Here is a 22517-nt window from a genome sequence, read left to right as displayed (position 1 = left end):
ATATTACACCATTCCCAGAACTAGCGAGGAAAATATTTTAGTAAGATAAATGACAACCATTCCTAAAAGATTTATAATGTATTTTTATCTGCTCAGTTTAATAATTCTGTCTCAAATCCCTAATGGAAATTTGGGAAAACAAAACAGTCTTCATTTGATTGATGCATGTTTAACTTTTAAAAACTGCTTTGTCTGTGTGTCTCACGCAGATTCTTTTGCTATCTAAATGGTTTGTAATTTTTTTGCCTGGTGTGATGTGGAGTTCTTCTTGGATATAGTTTATTAATGTTACATGACTTTGGATTGTGTGTGATTAAAGGTGGCTTTTTTATAATCAATCTCTTTAAGGTTCTGATTTGACTTGGTATCTTCTTTGTCCCAGATCTTTTTTTCAGCTTCTTAGGTCTCGTGGAAATGTGCTTGCCATTCTAAATTGCTCTTTGGATATACTATCGCCAGAAGTATTGGAGACTGGATGAGTGGTAGGATAGTTAGCAATGCAACCAAAATATCATTTATAATTCAAAAATTTCATTTATAAATACATGGGATCAGTGTTGATGATACATTTTTTGTGTTAAGTCATGTTTATTTCTTTTTTTTTTTTATTTTTTTTTTTTCAACGTTTATTTATTTTTGGGACAGAGACAGAGCATGAACGGGGGAGGGGCAGAGAGAGAGGGAGACACAGAATCGGAAACAGGCTCCAGGCTCTGAGCCATCAGCCCAGAGCCCGACGCGGGGCTCGAACTCACGGACCGTGAGATCGTGACCTGAGCTGAAGTCGGACGCTTAACCGACTGCGCCACCCAGGCACCCCAAGTCATGTTTATTTCTGATCATTGTCTATAAAGGATGTCACAAGAGTTTTACCTTTAGTCCTACATTTTACTTACAAATTGTCATTTGTACCATATATAATGAATTACACAATGATATAAAAGATGAAAACAGCAGCCTTGTAATGACTTTGAAAAAGTACAGGTTAGGGGCGCCTGGGTGGCTCAGTTGGTTAAGCATCCGACTTCGGCTCAGGTCACGATCTCACGGTCCGTGAGTTCGAGCCCCTCGTCGGGCTCTGGGCTGATGGCTCAGAGCCTGGAGCCTGCTTCCGATTCTGTGCCTCCCTCTCTCTCTGCCCCTCCCCTGTTCATGCTCTGTCTCTCTTTGTCTCAAAAATAAATAAACGTTAAAAAAAAAAAATTTAAAAAAAGAAAAAGTACAGGTTATTTTCACAAACTCACACAGTTTCACAAATTATGAGAAATATTTTACTCAGGGATTTAAGCATATAGGTTTTTTTCCTATTCAAAAAAAAGTACAGATTGATTTTTTAATCAAGTAATACTTGTTCTAGCGAGAATTATAAACAGACTTGGTAAATGCCTTGTTTAACTCCTGCACTCATCCAGGCGGAACCTTTCAACTAATCCTTCCTTCTCTTTTCTGGATTAGCTTTAAGGAAATGTTAATTGCTGCTTTTATGTTCTGTTTAAGCTGTCAATTATATGTCATTGCTACTCAAAGAATGTTTCTCTAAGAAATTAATATGTTTCTTCCAGCATAAAACGACCACTGACAACTGAAAAGTCACATAATTCATGGGAAAATTCAGATGAGAGTCGTAATAAATTATTGAGAGCAGTTTCAACATCAAAATTAATATCAAAAGTTATAAAAAATACAGATAAGTAAGTATTATACTTTCTCAGTTATCTGAAAATTAATTATGTGACTGTCATGCTCGCATGTCCAATTATATGTCTGTTTTGGGATCATTTTTTAAAAATCTCTATTATAATGTGTATCTTTTTTTCATCTAAGTGTATTTTTTTCTTTTAAGTGTTTCCAAAAAAGAAAGACAGCTATATCTTCCTGTTTGTGTTCCCTACTCAAATAATTAATCTCTCTAATCCCCTAAGATTTGAATATTTTTTGAAGTTCTTTCTATACTTTCACTGTTTAGATGATCTTATGGAATATTCATTATCTTATAAAACAGTATATATATTAATAGTTGAGACCAATGACAGACTTGTTAAAATAATGTTGTCTGAATTTCATTTCTAAAGATTTATCTTGGGTGTGGCCTAAGCATTGAAACTTTTAACAATTTCTTTAGGTGATTCTAATGGTAAGCCAAGTAAAATTATAACATAAATGTCCTTTGATTGTCTTCTTTTTTTGTAGGCATAAAGATGTCATCATCAACCAAGGTAAATTAAAAATCCTTTTCAAAGAAAGTATTTCTCTTGCTTTTCTACACCAGTTAAGTTTTTGCTAATTATTAAGAGTATTGACTTATTTTCATTCAGTGTACCTTATCAGCTCATAATAATCAAAGAGAAGTACGTTTATTATAGTCATTTAAGAAAATGCCCAGTTTTTATTGTAAGATATGTCATTTTTGTCTCAACCAGCAAAAATGTCAACCCGTGAAAAAAGCAACCAAGGTAAGAATAAGCTACACAGTTGGTCGCCTCCTAAGTTAATTTCTTCCTGGATCTCTTATTTGGCTTTTCATTATTTATACTCTCTGACTTTCCTCTTAATGACAGAAGTACGTAATTGGGACTAGTGAATCCAACTGCTTTTCCAAAAATCCATCTTATTTCTGGGAGCTCTGAAGATTCAAGGTCAACAGTAGAAATAAACACATCATTACAAAGAGGCATAAAATACTAAAGAGAATTTTCCCCTTTTTTTAAATAAAAGTTGTACTTAGAAAAGCCATTTAAAAGATTGATCAATTTTAACTCAATTTCCTGTCTTGCCAGCCTCATTGCAAATACTCACTCATTTCTTGAAGCTAAGACTGAATATATAATGAGTCTAGCAAATCCATTTCCTCTTGAATTTTTCTTTTATATTAATTGTAATTTCTGGCTACTTGCTGTTGTTGGCTTGTTCTGACCAAAAAAGGAGAGCAGACTTTCCGTAAATGTGTATTCAATTTAATTGCAAGGTAGGTAAGTTCTGTTACATCAGTTTTACATTCTCCTTAGATTGCCTGCAAATTTAATTGAAGCATGCTGTTCTAAATGAAAGCATGTTCTTTCTGTGCATGCTTTTTACAGCTCATTTCTATGTGTCATAGTTATCTTTATTTTCTGGGCTATTGCATTAACCAGATACAAGGTGGTTAAAATTTTTGTTAGAGATTAACTTGATTGCTATGGATTTTTCCTGTTTTTGATTTTAATCAGAAAAGAAGTGTTTATTTGTAATCTTCTTTGGATCATTTGTTTTTGCATAGAAAGTCTAAATGAAGTTGATTTTTGCTGTCATTATTCTATGTTAGGTCATACTTTCTTCCTCTTTAGAAATAAGTATAGCTTAAGTAATGGTTGAAATACTTTAAGGAAAAAATGAAATTTAACTTATAAAGACAATTCTTACTATATATCAAACATTTTTTTAAAAATAGAGGTAGTGATAACTAGTGGAAAGAGCTGTGAGTGGAGAGTCTCTCTTTAGAATTTGGTCTTGGCTCTTCTGCATAATAGCCTTGTGATCTAGACAAAATGACAATGTCTCTGTGTAGTTTTCTGATCTGAAGATAATACCTATAAGGCTTACTTAACATGACTGCTGAAGAATGAAATAATGTATATGAAAGTGCTTTAAAAACAGAAAACATTGTAACTGTAAAAAGGCGCTATCATTACAATGTTTTGCTAAATGCTCAGATTTTATACAATCCTCCTAGAGCTGCCTGCCATTTTCTTATGTTGTAGAATGTTCTTTGGAAGGAAAAAAGAACATAAGATTAGTATATAGGTGATTGGTTTGTGTTGGTGACAATTTTCAAAGCCATTCAGGTAAGCAGGCAAATAAATATACTTAAGAGGGAAGGGAAGGATTTTGCCACAGAAGCATCACTAAGCAGGGTTTTAGCCAGTGTCTAGGAAGAAGGATGGAATGAAAAGCTAGAAAAGGAGATAGAAAAATAAATTCTGTTACAAGAATTTTAGCTCAAAAAGATTGTCCCAGATGTTGGAATTTATTAATGTCAAGCGTTTCTTGCATTTAGCCTTATTTTTGGAATTTGAGTCTATTATTTTTCCACTTCAATCAGTTATATTTTGTCTGGATATAGACTCTATCACTGGAGTGTCCCTTCATAGAGAACTTTTGTGCTGCAGCCTGTGAGGTAGTTGAGGCCTGACTGTGATTGAGACAGAGCCTATAGAAAGAAGTAGATGGAATCTAGATGGTTTAAGAGGTAAGATAGGTAGGGTATAGGAGGTAAGGAACAATGGGAATCTATGAAGGCTAGCTTGAGCAACTAGGTAAGGGGTATCTACTAAAATGAACATTTGAGGAGGAGGAGAAGAAGGAGAGGTGTGGAAAAGAATAAAAGTTTTGGAATTCAGTTTCTGTAAGACAATTTACTTGTAGAGATGAGTAGCTAGCAATGTAGTATCAATGTTAAAACGTGTATTTTGTAGTCCAGAGACTGGTTTCACATGTGACCTTGAGCACATTTTTTTGCCTTCGTAAGTCTTTGTTTTCTTCTTGTTGAGACCATAATAAACCTTCAAAGAGTTCATACAAACATTAAAGATAAAGTGTAGTATCTGGCACATAGTACCAGGTAAATTTCAGTTATATATATATATAAGTCTGACAGTTTAAATCTTGCACTTAAATAAATATGTGTAGTGAGATGAAAAGATAACCATTAAATAGATGATCTTCATTTGATATAAGCTGTAGGTATATTTTTAAAGTTTGCATTCATTTTGCATGGCATATTTTACAGCACATTTTCTTGTACTTTAGGTATTAATCCAAAATACCTATCATTTTTGGACAATCTTTTAAAAATGTGATTTATTAATTTCTTTAGCTATGTTTTGACAATGACAAGTGTGACTTGCTCCAAGCCATCTGCTTTGATTTGGGAAGAAGACAATTTACATTTGGTACATTAGGTGAGTGGTAGCAGAGAAAAGCTTGACCTGAAAGACCTGTGTCCTTCAGCCATAGTAGAGTACGAGAAGAGCTATTAAACTGCATATTTCGATCAGAACTCAGGCAGAAGGAAGAGAACTGTAGTTGAAAGGAGTAGGAGATGGAATGGAATGGGTTGTACCCAGGACAGTCTGAGGCTAGTTGTGGGAGGTAGGATAGGTTATACCACCAAAAAGAGGCTCTTACTCAGTTCATTCACTCAAATCCCTGAAATGTAAGTCACTTTTCTCACTAGTTCTGTTGGATTCTGCTCCACAGACTTAGCACATCAAGTTAGACCGTGACTAAGTTTTCCTATAGGGTTATTCGTCGTTAGGTATAGCAGATAGGTTCTAATACAGTGCCATTCATTCGATAAGTTATTGATGAGAAAGTCTTTTGAGCTAACCTAGGGGGCTATAAACACCTTTTATAAATTATTTAGAGATTCTCAGTGACTAGCCTAGTACCTGGAGCTCCATAAATATTGTTAAATAAATGAGTGACTGGGGCAGAAGTGATGAATATTTTTTCTACCACTATTTTCTAGGGAAACTCCAATTACTTGGATGGAAATTATTTTGGGGGACTGGAGTCCAAATCTATTTGAAGTGAATTAAGTCTTCATAAGGCCAAGATACCACATAACTTAATGCTGTTTAGAATTAGCACATAGTTAAGTCTGATCATGTTGAGAACTTGAATGACTCAGATCCACTTACTGGGGAGATATCTGCTTAATTGAGGAAAAGGGAACTTATCAGTCACCAGATCACAGTCTTACTTCCTTTCATAGTGCTGCCTCACTGCTCTAAGCTTAGATTCATTCTTGCTTAACTACCAAATCGATGCAGTAGGGTCCTGATTACAGGTGTGTTTAGATGGGAGAACAGTTATTACAATATCTTAGAGAATTGAAAAGTAACTATTTCTTGCTAGTTATCTGTCTAAAAATGACTGCAGATGAAAACTACTTTAAAAGTCATTTTGAGGGGCGCCTGGGTGGCGCAGTCGGTTAAGCGTCCGACTTCAGCCAGGTCACGATCTCGCGGTCGGCGAGTTCGAGCCCCGCGTCGGGCTCTGGGCTGATGATGGCTCAGAGCCTGGAGCCTGTTTCCGATTCTGTGTCTCCCTCTCTCTCTGCCCCTCCCCCGTTCATGCTCTGTCTCTCTCTGTCTCAAAAATAAATAAATGTTAAAAAAAAAAAAAAAAGTCATTTTGAAATATGTATCTAAAACCCTTCAATAATTTGGTGTAGCAAAAACAGTTATTCAGATAATCTGAAAATAATAAACTCATTTACAAAATTGGGAAAAGGAAGGAAAATGGAGTAATCTTATCATTTTAACAGCTATTATAGTTCTGATACATTTCTTTATTCTTTATCAGATACACATTTTAAACATTCACTCATTTAACAAATATTTATTGAGTGCTTATTTTGACAGATCCTATCCTTAGGCACTTGGGGATACAGCAGTTACAGTTTCTGTGCTCTGTGGCACTTACATTCTACACGATAAGAAAAAAATAACGTGTCAGGAGGTAATACATACTGAGATATGTAATGAGCAGATAGGTAGCAAAAGCTTCATTAGGCACCTCACTTAGAAAGGGAAGTGTTATAGCAGAAAAAGTGCAAGAATATTAAACATGAGTCCTGGTTAGGGGTGAAATGACCTGCACCATAAAAAAGGTTAAAGAATTGGGGGGCCTGGGTGGCTCAGTTGGTTGAGCACCCAACTTCAGCTCAGGTCATGATCTCATGGTTCACGGGTTTGAGCCTCATGTCAAGCTCTATACTGACAGTGCAGAGCCTGGGGCCTGCCTGGGATTCTGTGTCCCCCTCTTTCTTCTTCCCTCCCCCACTCACACTCTTGTCTCTCTCTCTAAAAAATAAACATTAAAAAAAATTTTTTTTAAGTTAAAGAATCCATATACTAAATGACTGAAATTATGAATGTGAGTTAGGAATTTGCCAAAGGAAATTATGGAAAGAAGCGAAACATTATTCATCTGATAATAAAGTTTTCCTATGTCTGGGACCTCAGTTTCCTCACATATAGTAAGGCTTAGACTAGATGTTGCTAACAGTCTTCTTTAATAACTTTTTAAAGCTCTTTCTTGCAACAAACAGAAAATGGAGGACAGCTCCCCGCCCCCAACCTTAACTAACTTGCTTTCAATCTACCCTTTAAAGAGTTTCAGTGTAGGTGCTTTTGTTCATGCCATGTGTTGTTTTCTGACTTGTTGGTTCTGGGCATGGTCTGTCCTAAAACCTTATCACACCTGTGTAAACTGAGCATTGTGTCTGAAAGAACAGCTAAAATTTATCTATACGAATATATAGGATAGCAGTGTTCGGCTGACACTGTCTTATGTTACCTATTGAGAGGGAGGGAGTGTATTGTCACCTGCTGAGAGGGTGTGCCGTTTGAAACAAACCCAATAAGCCAAAAGCCCTTGGTTGAGCCACAGATAGAATTTATCCTTGTTAAGGTGGTATCCAAAACTTTGCAATTCCAGAATTTGGGAAGAAGAGTGCTAGCTTTAAGTCTGTTCCAATGTAAATAGGCACAGAGGGCAGGAAACCAAACATTGCATTTCCAAAAAATATACTCACTTCTGAAATTTAGATACTGGCTTATTTTAAGTAGGCAGCATAAACATTACTTGGAACCTTAGGTCTGAGATTTTTCCAGGTATTCTCGATATTTTAAAAGGAAACCAGACAGGAGAACCTTTTCTTTGTTAAAGATTCCTTGAGTCTTGTGAAGCAGAGATCTTATTTCTTGATGTTGTTGTTAACAGTCTTCTAGATTAAAATGTTTAAAGACTGTCCAGTTATTATTTTTAATATAAACAATCCCAACTTTTTTTTTTCTTACATTTATTTATTTTTTGATAGAGACCGAGCACGAGTCGGGTGGGGGGGGGGGGGGGACAGAGAGAGGAGACACAGAATCTGAATCAAGCTCCAGGCTCCGAGCTGTCATCACAGAGCCTGACACGGGGCTCGAACTCACAAACCGCGAGATCATGACCTGAGCCGAAGTCGGACACTTAACCAACTGAGCCACCCAGGCACCCCTAAACAATCCCAACTTTTAAGAACTGGGTGGCTCAGCCGGTTAAGCGACCGACTTTGGCTCAGGTCATGATCTCACACTCTGTGAGTTCGAGCCTCGTGTCGGGCTCTGTGCTGACAGCTCAGAGCCTGGAGCCTGCTTCAGATTCTGTGTCTCCCTCTCTCTCTGCCCCTCCCCGCTCATGCTCTGTCTCTCTTTCTCTCTCAAAAATAAACAAACATTAAAAAAAATAATTATAAAAAGAATATTTGTTCTTGACATCCTCTTTCCTTATTTTCAGCTGAGAAAAACATCCCAACCTGCCACTTTTGGAAATGGAGAATAAGACTTTTCGTAACAGAACATAACAGTCTTGTGCATATTTATTTTATTCTGGTTAAAGACTTTTCATCCATATTGTATTTTCACAACCCCCAGGCATAAGCTTTTTAAAGAGTCTAAACTAGGGACGCCTGGGTGGCGTCAGTCAGCTAAGTGTCCGACTTCAGCTCAGGTCAATCTCATGCATGGTTCCTAGGTTTAAGCACAGTGTTAGGCTCTGTGGTGACAGCTCAGAGCCTGGAGCCTGCTTTGGATTCTGTGTCTCGCTCTCTTTCTGTTCCTCCCCCCCCCCCCCACCCCCACTGTCTCTCTCTCAAAGATAAATAATGTTAGAATAAATAAATAGATAAATAAATAAATAAATAAATAAATAAATGGATGAATGAATAAATAAAAGTCTAGACTAGAAAATGCAATTAACCAGAAAAGTCTCCATTCTTCAAGCATGTCGGTGAAATAGCATGGTTAGAAATCTATTCTGTCGAGAAATGGCAGTTAAGCTCTATATGTGTTTCTTACTCTCTCACTTGTTACTGTTTTCCTGAAGCACTTTGAAAAGAATTCTGAAACTTGTGATTAGGCTTAGCAAGCAAGAGAGATAATTTATCAGTGACACATACTGAGATTGCAGGAAGAATCGTAGCAAATCACATGCCATGTTCCTGAACTGTACTTCTAATTGGTTCTCCACAGAACAGTTTTACCAGAAATATTCTGTTGACTGTTTCCTTTAATAAAGCTTTTAAAACTTTTTTAAGATGGTGAAATATTTTAATCTTTCTAAAAATACATACAAATACTATAGCAAGCATCCGTATACAAAGGACTCAGATTTCTTAAGTCTTTATTTTGCTTTGATTCAGGTATTATTTATTTGTTTTTTTTTGTTTCAATATTTGTTTATTTTGAGAGAGAGAGAGCACACACACTACTAGCAAGGTAGGGTAACCTGGAGAATCCCAAGCAGGCTCCTTGCTGACAGTGCAGAGCCTGACAGCCAGGAGATCATGACTTGAGCTGAAATCAGGAGTCTGTTACTTAACCAACTGAGCTCCCCAGGTGCCCCATCTCAGGTTGTTTTTTAAAGAAATAGAACATTAAAGGTAAAGTTGAAACCTCTCCTTAATTCTGTTTAAGTAGAATTTCATATACAGGTTTTTATTGTTTCCTTGGGGCCTTCTGGTTCGCTTCCTGCTATGGTTAATTGAAAAGGAGTTAGAGGGGTAAATATTTTGATATCTGAAGTTTCTCTTTTGAATATCTTATTTTTTCTGAATTTCTTATTTTTAAAAAAATTCTAACTTGGTATATTCAGATAAAATGAAAAAAACCTTAATTTCATGCTTAAAATAACTTCCTAAGGATATAAATGAGAGATTTGAGGGAGTTTTTTAAAATACAGTCCTATTTTGCTTAGTTCAGAAAAGCTTTCAGGGTGCCTTGGTGGCTTAGTCCGTTAAGTGCCCAACTCTCACGGTTTGTGAGATCGAGCCCCGCATCAGTCTCTCTGCTTTCAGCACAGAGCCGGCTTCAGATCCTCTGCCCCTCCCCCACACATGCTCGCTGGTGCACTCTCAAAAATAAACATTAAAAAAAAAGTTTTCAGCAATACAGCAACAAGTCTTTTAGAAGTTTTATGTGTCCTATATTGTTGAACTAGACTTCTTTCCCATCTTTTGCCAAAGAATGCCTTTTTCAGATAGTGAAAAATGATCCAAAATGCTTAAGCAAACACCCATATCTGATTATCTTGAAGTGATTTTAATGACAATCACAGTTGGAAACAAAATATCAAAGAGAAATCTGATTAAAGGAGGTTTAGATTCAAGAAACTAACTACAAGTGGGCTTATTACTGTAATTAGTGTATGAGTTGATTCACAGTTAAATAAGACTTGGTTATGTCTCTGTTGTAAGCTCCTAAAAGGCTGGGTTCACTTCTTCTATATTTTCATTGTGCACCCTCACTTCACCTTGCTACCTCCATGTCATTAAAAATTCCAGGGGTGCCTGGGTGGCTGAGTCGGGTGAGCATCCGACTTCAGCTCGGGTCATGATCTCACAGTCTGAGTTCGAGCCCCGCGTCGGGCTCTGTGCTGACAGCTCAGAGCCCAGGGCCTGTTTCAGATTCTGTGTCTCCCTCTCTCTCTCTGACCCTCCCCCATTCATGCTCTGTCTCTGTCTCAAAAATAAATAAACGTTAAAAACTAAAAAAAAGAAAAAAAATAATTCCATAAAATTTACTAGCCAGTAAGTCTGAACAAAGAAAATTAAGGTAACATTTTACTACTTGGTCACATTTTTCAAATCTGAGTTCTTGTCCTAGCAAGTAAAACATAACACATAATACAGTAATACATAATACTTAGCAAGCACCCCAACTAAGAATTTTTAAATCTGCGAAATAGGAGGGTTACATGATATCCTTCTAAATCCACACCCCCCTTTTTTATTCAGGAATCTAATTTTATCAATTTTGACAGCTAAACCTTTGAAAAGGTTTAGACTTTATTGTACAAATCAAGTTCCCTATTCAAAGTCCAAAGAGTTTTAAAGATCACACTGTTTCATTGGAATTTTAAAATATTAAGTTATTACTATAGTGTAACTGAATAATTAACTAGGACTTGATATCTCTAGAGAATAATTCTTTTTAAGGAAAGATTTTAGCCTACCCAAAATGCTCTTTGTCACTTTCTACTATAAAAGTATAGTCAGTATTTCTAGCCTCTTGTTTACCCACCTGTTCTGGAGCTTTATGGTTTTGGGGAATACAACTGTTCTACAGAAAAAGCTCAAACTAAGTAAAGATTTTCCAATTTTCTGTTTGCTGGAATTAGATAGCATCACACTCTCCTACATTATAGTTAAATATGAATTTCAAATTCCAGATTTGGGTTAGTAGGGGGGGCTCTTTGGTTCTAAAGATAGTAAAATACAAATAAAAGTGAGGGGTGCCTGGGTGGCTCAATCAGTTGAGCATCTGACTTTTGATTTCAGCTCAGGTCATGATCTCACGGTTCATGAGTTTGAGCCCCATGTTGGGCTCTGCACTGACAGCTCAGAGCCTGCTTGGGATTCTCTTCCTCCCTCTCTCTATGCCCCTCCTCAGCTCATGCGCGCTCTCTCTCTCTCTCTCTCTCTCTCTCTCTCTCTCTCTCTCTCTAAATAAGTAAACTATTAAAAAAATAATAAAATACAAATAAAAGTGGATTTCTAAAATGGAAACTTTGGGGAGAAAGATGTGTTAAACTGTAAGCATTCTAGATGTTCAGAGGCTTTCTGTAGGCAGTACTCATTATACAAGTAAGTACAGTCATTGTCCAAAGCCTGAAGCTCTGCTGTTGCCTTTGAAAGCCTTTGTGTTGTTCTTTTTTTTTTTTTTTTTTTAATCTCTAAGTCCAAAAAGAGAGCAAGCTGTAGGAAAAAAAAGCACTTAGGGGAACTGAACGAGGAGCAGAGTATGCCACTACTAACTTCCTTGTTCACTTTTGCCTTTTACTATTAGTCTATGAAAGGTTAATAAATTTTAATAAGTATGTTTTAAATAAATGAGTAACTTTGCGGCACCTGGCTAGCTCATTTGGTAGAGCATGCAACTCTTTTGATCTTGAGGTCTTGAGTTCAAGCCCCATGTTGGTGGTAGGGTTTATTTAATATATAAGTAACTTTAATAACCAGTTATTTGTATCTGTATGAATCATTTCAGCAATACTGCTTTTTCAGAACACCTTAGATAACTATCCCAAAAAGTTTGGATTAAGATCATTTTGCAATTTGGAGCACTTTGCAAGATAGGACAGCTGCAGGATAGGCTAGCCTAGGGGAGATGCTAAAGTAGAAGATTAAATTAACAAGACTTAAGCAGACAGAAGGGGAAGTGCCAGCAGTGAGAAGGACAAAGAAAGGAAGTGTTAACATCCAGTGTTTCAAATTTCTGCCTAGCATTCACTCTTCCCAAAGATAGGAGAGCAGAAACATCTTCCTCTTCTTTTGTACTCTCTGATTTCCTACTTTTGGGATCCAGAGCTCAAGCTTCTATTATTTGGATTATAAGTAAGCTGTATTGTCAGGTACTTGGACTTCTGTGGACCAACCTGAGGACCTTACTACTGTCTGAAAAGTACTATCCAATAGAAACATAACGTATAACACATAGGTAATTTAAAATGTTCCAGTAGCAGGGGCATCTGAGTGACTCATTTAAGCATCTGACTCTAGATTTCAGCTCAGGTCATGATCTTGAGGTTGTGAGTTCGAACCCCACATTGGACTCTACACTGAGTGTGGAGTCTGCTTGAGATTCTCTCACCCTCTCTTCTTTGCCTCTCCCCTGCTCATATTCGTTCATTCTCTCTCTCTCTCTCTCTCTCTCTCTCTCTCTCTCTCTCAAAATAAACATTACAAAAAGGTACATGATAGAATCAGAATTCTAGCTTATTTGCCTATACATACTATTCTGTGGACAGTCATTTTAAGGCTTATGAAGAGATATTCCAGTGTGTTAAATCATATAAGCAGTTCCTAGACAGTATTCAGAATGGTCTCAAATCCTTCTCAAAGGGAAGGGAATAAATATTTGTTGAGGACCTCATATTATCCTTTACAGTGTGAAGTGTTATTTAATTGATCATAATCACAGGTGGTAAATCATAGTATCATTTTATATAATAAGAAAATGAGGCCAGGGGCACCTGGGTGGCTCAGTTAGTTAAGTGTCCGACTTTGCTCAGGTCATGATCTCACGGTCTGTAAGTTCGAGTCCCGCTTTGGGCTCTGTGCTGACAGCTCAGAGCCTAGAGCCTGCTTCAGATTCTGTGTCTCCTCCTCTCTCTGCCCCTCCCATGCTTATGCTCTGTCTCTGTCTGTCTCTCAATAATAAATAAACGTTAAGAAAAAAAAAACTTTAAAAAAAAAAAGGAAAGAAAATGAGGCCGAAGTCACGCAACTAGGAAGTGGTAAAGCTGGAACACAGATCTCAATCAGTCTTTTTCCAGAGCTCATGTTCTTTCCACTATAATGTATTGTGTCCCTCAGTCTCAGGAATTGTTTATGGTTCCTAGATGACATACTTGGCCTCCAACATATATACTGCCAATTTCCAGAAAGGGAAAGCACTTTCATCCCGACGTGTATTGCCATTTTTATATTAGAAAAGTTGACAAGCACTAGATAGTTCCTTTGCTTTTACTTAGTTGTTTGTGCTGCTAAAGGAATAATTGATAAATAATAACTGACAGAAGAATCAATATGGTATTCTTAGCTTTCTCTCTTCGCAAAAGAGAGCTTTTATTTTCTTTGATACTATTATCCCTAACCCATTCCCTTCCCTGGACATGGGATCTCTTCTAGGTGGTGATAGAAGCATCTACTAATTGTTTTGTTTTTTCATTCAGAAAGCATTTATGATATATACCCCTGATCAAAGATCCTAGGGGAAATTCCAAGGGACAGGATATCTACCTCTAAGAATTTATATTCTTTAAAAAAAAAAAAAAAAAACTTTGAGGGAAAATTATATAACAAATTGATACCTATAAGAAAATAAACTATACAAAAAAGGACAAGGAGACACATAAATACGATTGCAGAAGAGAAATAGTTGCAGCTGGTAATCATTTAGTTCTCATCAGAGTCCAGCTGTGCTAAAAATCATCAGGAAGCAGAGCCCACTCTTAGATTCAGAAGTAATAAAGACCTACATCATGTGGTGTGAAAACTGTGGCGTGGGAGGTCTTAGCCTGTTCTTAGATCAATCCATGAGGCCAAGCACAAGTGAGTAATAATAATAAAAATAACTTGAACTTCTCACCCATAACACAGTTGTTTAATCTGACTCTGAAGAAATACTCGCAGACGTTCATCAAGTAATTTATCTTTCCTTCTTCCATGGTTTGCATCATATAAACTATTGAATTATTATGTACTCTTCTACTTAGTAGCTTAGGTCATTATTAGAGGTCCTAGAGTTGTATCAGCCTCAGGTTGATGACCACATGTGCAGTCTGTTTCTAATGCTGTTTTTTCATAGCAAGCCAAACAAGTTGGTAGGTGCTAGACATTTCCTAGGCTTTTATACTGAATCCCTTACTTTCATCTTCCCATTCAGGTTCTCTTGTAGCCATTTCACAATCATTGTCAACATTTATTAAACTTACCTAGATGTAGGTCATTGGAATGCTGGGCCAAGCAGGGGTGTTCATTGTTTTTAAGGAACAAACTCATCTGTTTAGTGAAGTTTTGTTTCCTTTTGTAAAAGATTCACAACAAATATGATTTGATTCTAGACTTGTCTAACATTTTTAGTTTTAGATTGTTGCAGATCTTATAAACAACTATTTGGTCTATGTAAAGATGTTTTAGAACCTATACTGCTAATTAGAAAACTGTTTCGTAGCACTGTCTTTTAAAAATGTTAGCATATTGTAATTGAATTTAAAAATGTTAGCATATTGTAATTGAATTTAATTGTTTAGGCCCAGCCTTGATTGTAGGCACAGTCCTGCAGTGAGGGAAGTTGGTCTTCTTTCCAGCTGTACTCACTGTGAATAGCAGAGCTCTTGTCTTCTCTCTGTATCCTGACTTAGGAGGCTGTGTGACTCCTCTCATTATGGTATATTCTCAGGCCATGTTTTTTGTATGTCATTAAACATCAGTAGGTTGATCAGGTAGTGTGGTAGATACGGTTGTCATCTGCCCTGATAATCTTTTTCTTCTTTTCAACTGTCAGAAAAACTTCCATCATAATTTTTTTTTTTTTTTTTTTTGCATTTTTCTACCTCAACCTTCCTGACCTCCTTGTTTAGTTTAATTGTGAAAATAGGTATTCTCACTTAAGGAAACGACCGGTATTTTTTCCCTACAATGTTTTAGACAAAGCCTTTATATAAAAATGATTACGTATAAGAATAAAACTCTGTACTAGCTATTTTTGTCTTGCTCTTACTATATCACCTTAAAAATCCACTTTTCTCTTGTTATTCTCAAAACTGACTTAATTTTTTTGTCTTATGTTTCAACAGAAGGAGAATATGTTAAAATGTTTATGCGTGGTCGGCCAATTACAATGTTCATTCCTTCTGATGTTGAAAACTATGACGACATCAGAACAGAACTGCCTCCTGAGAAGCTGAAACTGGAGTGGGTGTATCCTCTACCGTGACAGCAAATGTGTTCACTTTGTCTTCAGTTTAAGAAAAATTAGTTTACCTAACCTCTGTCAAAATTGTTGTTGTACGACGGGGGCCCCAGTGACTTACTTGATTGAGTGTTCAACTCTTGATTTCAGCTCAGGTGTTGATCTCATCATTTGTGAGATTAACCCTGCATCAGGCTCTGCACTGACAGCGCAGCATCTGCTTGGGTTCTCACTCTCTCCCTGCAGCTCCTCCGCTCGTGTTCACAAGCACGCACACCTGCTCTCTCGAATAATTAAACTATTAAAAAAATTCTCTTTATACAAGAAAAGTGTGATGAGTATAGCAACCACTTGAGAAAGTAAAAAAATGTTACCTCTCATCCTCCACATATTATGTGTATTTTGCCAATAGCAATTTAAAACCACCCAAATTATAATAATTTTGGATAGGGCAAACAGTGTTCTGTGAACATCATGGTAGGTATTTGCGATGTGGTAGAGAAGACATTGGAATGGAATTAGAAGAATCAGCCCCACCACCCCCAGTGAACCTTACTTCACTTACAAGTTAATAACTCCTACTTCACTGAGCTTTTGTAAGAATTAAATAAGAAAACATCAGTTAAGCATTTTGTAACCTGTGAAATAATGTAAATTATTTTATATAAAGACATCAAATTAACAAGGTGATTCTAATTCCAGAATTAACCTGTCAGCCAGACTTGGTAAAAAATGACTATATAAAAGAGCTCTCTTAATTTCACTTAGAAATTTTTCTCTCAGAACCTTTGAGAAAGTCCACGAAGCAGAATGGAGTCAGTAGTTTGAACTCAACTTTTTGCCTCCATTCTGTACCCACTTCCCCTGCCCTTTGATTCATTCCCTCCTTTCCACACAAATTAGCTTTGGAAAACTCACCAATCCCGTAATTCTGTACAACTTTTTTTTTTTTAATGTTTGTTTATTTTTGAGAGAGAGACAGAGTGCAAATGGGAGAGAGGCAGAGAGAGAGGGAGACACAGAATCTGAAGCAGGTTCCAGGCTCTGAGCTGTCTGCACAGAGCCCGATGCAGGACTTGAACCCACGAACCATGAGATCATGACCTGAGCTGAAGTCGGATACTTAACCGACTGAGCCACCCAGGCACCATCTGTACAACTTTTTAATATATGTGCTGCCGAAGTGAGCCCTCTGCGACTTTTTAATAAACACTACCAAACTGTGCCTGGCTGTCTTACTCATTTTTCTTTTAGTTTATTTTTACTTATTTTGAGAGACAGACAGACAGACAGACCTACAGACATAGCAAGCAGGGCAGAGAGAGAGAGAGACAGAATCCCAAGCAGGCTCAGTGCTATCAGCACAGAGTTCGGTGCAGGGCTTGAACTCACAAACCATGAGATCATGATCTGAGCCGAAATCAAGAGCTGGACACTTAACCAACTGAGCCACCCAAGTACTCCTGTCTCACTCATTATTTCAGTCAAGCATAAATGTCATTTTCTCCACCCTTCTTTTGATCCCTCTCTTCACTTTCTCTCCATTTAAATTAGGTGTTCCTTGTTTAGTTTAATTGTGAAAATAGGTATTCTCAAGGAAACGACCACTATTTTTTCCCTTGTCTTTCCACAATTTCTAATGATATATTTAGTGTTTGTTTTTGTCATCGTTGCCAGAGCTAAGCTCCAGGGACACAGGTGTCCATTCATTTTGTTCAGAAGCCTATGTTCTGCTCTGTGCCTGCCACACGTTAGGAACTCAGTATGTATTTGCGGAATGAGGGAACTAAGTTTTGTGCACATTAAAAACTCAGGGTTGCACCCTGGTTAGGGCAGGACTTGAGTTTCTTAGTTCTGATGATGCATTCTGGTTTTCTTTATACTTTCCTGATTCCCTTAGGGATCCATGAAAAACTTTAGTTTACACCTTAAAAATAACATTTATTAAAAACCTTGACTGCTGTTTAAGATATGGTTACCGAGGAAAGGACTGCCGTGCTAATGTTTACCTTCTTCCTACCGGAGAAATAGTGTATTTCATAGCATCAGTAGTAGTACTGTTTAATTATGAGGAGAGAACTCAGCGACACTACCTGGGTCACACAGACTGTGTGAAATGGTTGGTATCATTTAATACTTGTGTTTTTCTTTGTCATTTTTGCATTTCTTTATAATTTGGGTTTTTCAGAAATGATTTCTTCTGGAGAGCTCAGATCTTAAGGATATTATGGGTATTGTGTAGATATATTTTAAAAAGCACTTTAATATGGGGAAGCGGTAGTGGAATCTTTTCTTAAGACAATTTTAATTGATACTACTCTTCTGGAAAGGAATGAGCAGTACATAACAAGAGCAAAAAATTTACATTCTTAATAAGCTTACCCTTTGGTTGCAAGATATAGAAAGGAGTCTAAATATGGACAGGAAGACATCTTTAAAAAAACAACAAACTTTGCTAGTCACTCGTACGTTGATCATGAGGAATGTGGGCATGTATGCTACACAGTTTTCAGTCTTAAAATTTTCATGCCCCAAATCTGACCTAAGGGTTCAGCATTAAGAGCTAATTAAAAGGTTGGAGGTACTATGTGAAGATGTTCATTGTGTTCCTTTGTAGAAAAGTAGAAATGGTAGAAGAGCTGTTAATAAGATGCATACGGATGATGTCACAAAAGGAATATGCAGATGTTGACACAGAGTTTGCACAGTGCACGACTGCACCTTCCCCGTAATAAAACCGTCTGAGTATGCACGCCTATGTGCAGGACTAGAAAGGAGCTGGAACAGATGAAGACATTTTAACTTACCCTGTAATTGTGAATATGTGTTTTCTTCAAATTTAGGGCTCCATTAATTTGTTTAATTTAACAAAGAAGGAAAAAGTGCAGCCGAAAACTTAGGAAAAAACATCTTCTAGATGATTGATGTTTATTTGATTTGCTAAAGAAAACAGGTCACAATGAGAATTTTTTTAATGATTAAAAATGTTTGAAAATTGATAAATGTTGATACTAAGGCATACTTTCAGCTACTTGAAATGTTTCCCATATTTAAAACTGTTGTTAATACTGCTTTTTAGCCTTGCTATACATCCTGACAAAATTAGGATCGCAACTGGACAGATTGCTGGAGTGGATAAAGATGGAAGGGTGAGTGGCATAGGGTTCTGCATGCTGTATCAGTGACATTGTCATTAGAATGGAGTTGATAGGAATTTTAACCGCAGCTCATTTATTTCATTCTTTTAAAATTTGGCAGCTAAGGGATTTCTAGTATAAGCAGGGAAAAAATAGTAGAATGTAAGAAGATTCCAAAAAACAGAATCATACTACTTAAATATTTTTCTCTAAAAATAAGTGTTCTCCCTAAGGAAACTATTTACTTGTAAAATTGGGAGGACTTGTAAGCTTGTTGATTTTTTTTTTAACATAGCATAACTTATCAGTGTTTGCCAGAAGGTGCCACATTTTCACTATGTTGATGGATCTCTTGACTTTATATATGACTAGAATTGATAACACTTTAAAAATGTCAGTTCCTATTCAGTATTATTGAATTGGCTTATATAACAAATCCCTTATTTGTAAGGATCAGCAGTGAATATTATTGATGATTGATTAACATGTGTATGACTGTACCCATGACATTCCCTGGCTTCAGTTTATTTAAAGAAAAGGAGTCAGAATGGTTATAATGGATGACTTCTAAGGCCCCTTCCAGTTCCAAATTCTATGTAAGAACTGTTTGGTTAGCAATGTATTGGACACTTATAGAAAAAAAGTATTATTTTCCTAGAAATGAAGGTAATGTTAAAAGCAGAGTATCCAGAGCAAATTTGCCTTGGTTAGACTCCTAATTCCACCTTCTAATAGCTGTATAACTTTGGGTAAGTTATTCAAATCTAAGTTTCCTCATCTGGTTAAATGGTAATTATAATAGTACATAGTTTATGGGATTAAATGAATCAATACATGCGATGTACTTAGAATAGTGTATGACATAGTAAATACTAAATCATTTGCTGCTACTGTTATCACTGTTGTTATTTTCTTGTTTTCATGGTATGAGAAGAAAATATCTGCTCAAGATTCTTTGGGGTCATGTTTAAATGTAGTAGCTATTTTATATTAGATGTTTATCCAGACCCACTGCTTTTGAAAGATGGAATGCAGTTCTGTGTGATGGTAGTATTTACTTGCATCCACCTGAATACCAGTTAGTCTTGCTATTGTATTTTTCCCCTTGTTTTTGCAGCCTCTGCAACCCCATGTCAGAGTGTGGGATTCAGTTAGTTTATCCACTCTGCAAATTATTGGACTTGGGACCTTTGAGCGTGGAGTAGGATGCCTGGATTTTTCAAAAGCAGTAAGTAACAATTTTTAAGGAAGTAAGCAAGCTGCAGTAAAGAAGTCAAGCTCAATTTTGTGTCTGTGTCTGTGTTCATAGAAAGTGATAACTCTGAATTGTTAGCTGTTGCTTAGCAGTGGCCAGCATTTTAACCTAGGTACTAAAGTACTCTGGTTTAAATGGGATACAGGTTGTTATACTTAATTATACTTTTGTTCTGTTTTGAACTAGGATTCCAGTGTAATAGCAGGAAATTGTTAGAGGAATATGTGTATAGCATGGTCCAGTTGAAATAAGCAGTAAGATATGCTTTTGCTTCAGCTTGAATCATGGAAATCTTATTTTATTTAGAAAATTTACAGACATGAAAGCTGGCCAGTTCTCCTAGAAAAGAAGTTATTTACGTTTTATTTATCCTGTTTATCTGTGTTAATGTAAGTCAGGTATATCATGGAAAGCTAAATTGCTGTTTGAATAATACAAGTAACTATATAGTAAGTGGAAGTTAACCTTGGAAACAAGATTAAAAACAGGAAGTATTTTTAAAAAGAATCTTCATTATATTTCTGAAGAAAATACAGTCAGTAAATAGTATAATCATTTTATTTCAAGTTTATATCCTTTTCAAGTTTAAAGGGTTTGGGATTATATTAATGTTGCCAGTTTTAATAATACGGTATTTCTTCTTAGAAAGTCACCCTTATCTGAAAAGTTTTAAATGCCTTGAATTGACTTTTCTTTAGGATTCAGGTGTTCATTTATGTGTTATTGATGACTCCAATGAGCATATGCTTACTGTTTGGGATTGGCAGAAAAAATCAAAGGGAGCAGAAATAAAGGTAAATCAAAATAAATTTTAATTGAGTATTATTTTTTAGAATACATTATTTTTTTTCAGATCCTTGGATGTATACTGCATATCCTTAAGTTGCAAGAGCATACCAGTTGGCCATATTCATTAGATTTATTGATTTGTCGTCATTTTATGGTATTAGGAATACCATTCTTAAAGTATTCTTTTTTTTTTTTTAACAACACCTGTTTATACTTTCTGTGATAGTTATCTATAGATTCTGAGATCAGTTCTTAAAGTATTCTTTTTTCTTTAATGTTTATTTATTTATTTATTTAGAGAGAGGGAGTGCTCAAGCAGGGGAGGAGCAGAGAGAGAGGGTGAGAGAGAATCCCAAGTAGGCTCCATGCTGTCAGTGCAGAGCCCGACGTGGGGCTCGATCCCACAAACGGTGAGATCATGACCTGAGCCAAAATCAATAGTTGGATGCTCAACCAACTGAGCCACCCAGGCACCCCAGTATTCTTTATTTTGAGAGAAAGAAAGAAAGACCAGGGGAGGGGCAGAGAGAGAGGGAGAGAGAGAATCTAAAGCAGGCTCTGCCATGACAGCGCAGAGCCCCACGCAGGGCTTGAACTCAACCAAATTTCAGTGATACTTCAGGCATATTGTGCTACTGAAATGCCAGAGTAGATGGATGTCTAATCTCAAAATTAACTCTGATTACACTATCTGGTTTTTCTTTAACAAAATTTGTCATTTATTCAATCTTTAAAGCATTAAAAATCTAAAGGAAAAATTCATCCTTTGGAATATAACTGACATAACCGAAAAGCATATGTAAGGATAAGTTTTTTGGTTTTAATACATGTATGGGATTATTACATAAACTGCTATAGTATTTATAATTGCTATAGAATAGGGTTGATCCCTTTGTGTGGATCTGGCTATAACTTGTAAGAGAAGAATATAAAGTTAATGCTGCAAATATGGGTCGAAATGGCCTCCTTCTGACAGGCTTTCAGAGGGATTCAGAGTGACAGGATGACTAAAAAAAGCCTATGACATATTTGCTGTACTCTTAAATAACATCACATTCCTTTTTAGTTGAGCACTCTCTCTCTCAGCAGTTTTGTTTAGTATAAGCTAAAGCTTTCAGCTTGTTGGCCAAAAAGAGATTCTTTTAAATAGTATGAGTTAATCTTTTGAAAAAAATAGAGTCGATTTGATTTTAATTGAAAAGAATATTAACATGTCCAGAAACCTCAAACCTTGAAAAACATAAATGAAGATATAGATTGTCTTTCAGCCATCATTTAGAGTAATTTAACATTGAAACATAAGGATGTTATACCGAAGTAAAATGTGTGCGTTTGATCCTTTGTAGTAAAGGCTATCAGATGATGTCTTGTGGTTTTCCTCCTACTGGCCACTCTGTGTTCTCCTTTCCAAGACCTTAAATGTTGGTATTCTTCAGAGTTATATCCTGTGTCCTCCACTGGTATCATGTATTCTCTCATGGCCTTAGTTACTGTCTACTGTGTCCCCGATCAGTTAACTGTAGCCCAGATCTCTCTCATTTATTTGAGTGTCCTGTCCTGCAAGTCAAAATCAACATGTCCCAATGTGCACCAGTCATCCCCCTTAGACCCCAAACAGTTTTCGCCTCTCTGTGATTAACACCACATTCCAGCTACTTGTGCAAGCTAGAAACTCTTTTCCCCTTGCTTCTCACACTGAAGTTCCCTAAGGTCTGTCCCAGATGTCTGTATTACAGCTCTTTTCAGTGCAAGTGACTGAAAAACAACTAAAGATAACTTAAAGAGAATTTATTCATGTTTAGGGAGAAAAAGAAAACCTCTAATAAAAGTCAG

At 36.5% G+C, this 22517-nt stretch overlaps 1 protein-coding gene across 11 annotated transcripts in view; it reads left to right on the top strand.

Annotated features, from left to right (window-relative positions):
- Positions 1-22517, top strand: part of EML4 (EMAP like 4) — a 161638-nt gene that overhangs the window by 92500 nt on the left and 46621 nt on the right. For 6 of the 11 annotated variants that reach the window (XM_043604078.1, XM_043604080.1, XM_043604082.1 and 3 more), the window contains 8 exons: positions 1563-1691; positions 2191-2216; positions 2421-2453; positions 15388-15511; positions 17473-17622; positions 18583-18652; positions 19758-19868; positions 20594-20689. In XM_043604078.1, coding sequence (XP_043460013.1) covers positions 1563-1691; positions 2191-2216; positions 2421-2453; positions 15388-15511; positions 17473-17622; positions 18583-18652; positions 19758-19868; positions 20594-20689 — 739 coding nt within the window. The remainder of the gene's footprint in view (positions 1-1562; positions 1692-2190; positions 2217-2420; positions 2454-15387; positions 15512-17472; positions 17623-18582; positions 18653-19757; positions 19869-20593; positions 20690-22517) is intronic. The other 5 variants (XM_043604081.1, XM_043604086.1, XM_043604079.1 and 2 more) reach the window with 1 other exon arrangement.

Source organism: Prionailurus bengalensis, chromosome A3, assembly GCF_016509475.1.
Source record: "Prionailurus bengalensis isolate Pbe53 chromosome A3, Fcat_Pben_1.1_paternal_pri, whole genome shotgun sequence".
NCBI lineage: Eukaryota > Metazoa > Chordata > Mammalia > Carnivora > Felidae > Prionailurus > Prionailurus bengalensis.
The sequence above is the reverse complement of the archived record's forward strand: the minus strand, read 5'-3'. Positions and strand labels throughout refer to the sequence as shown.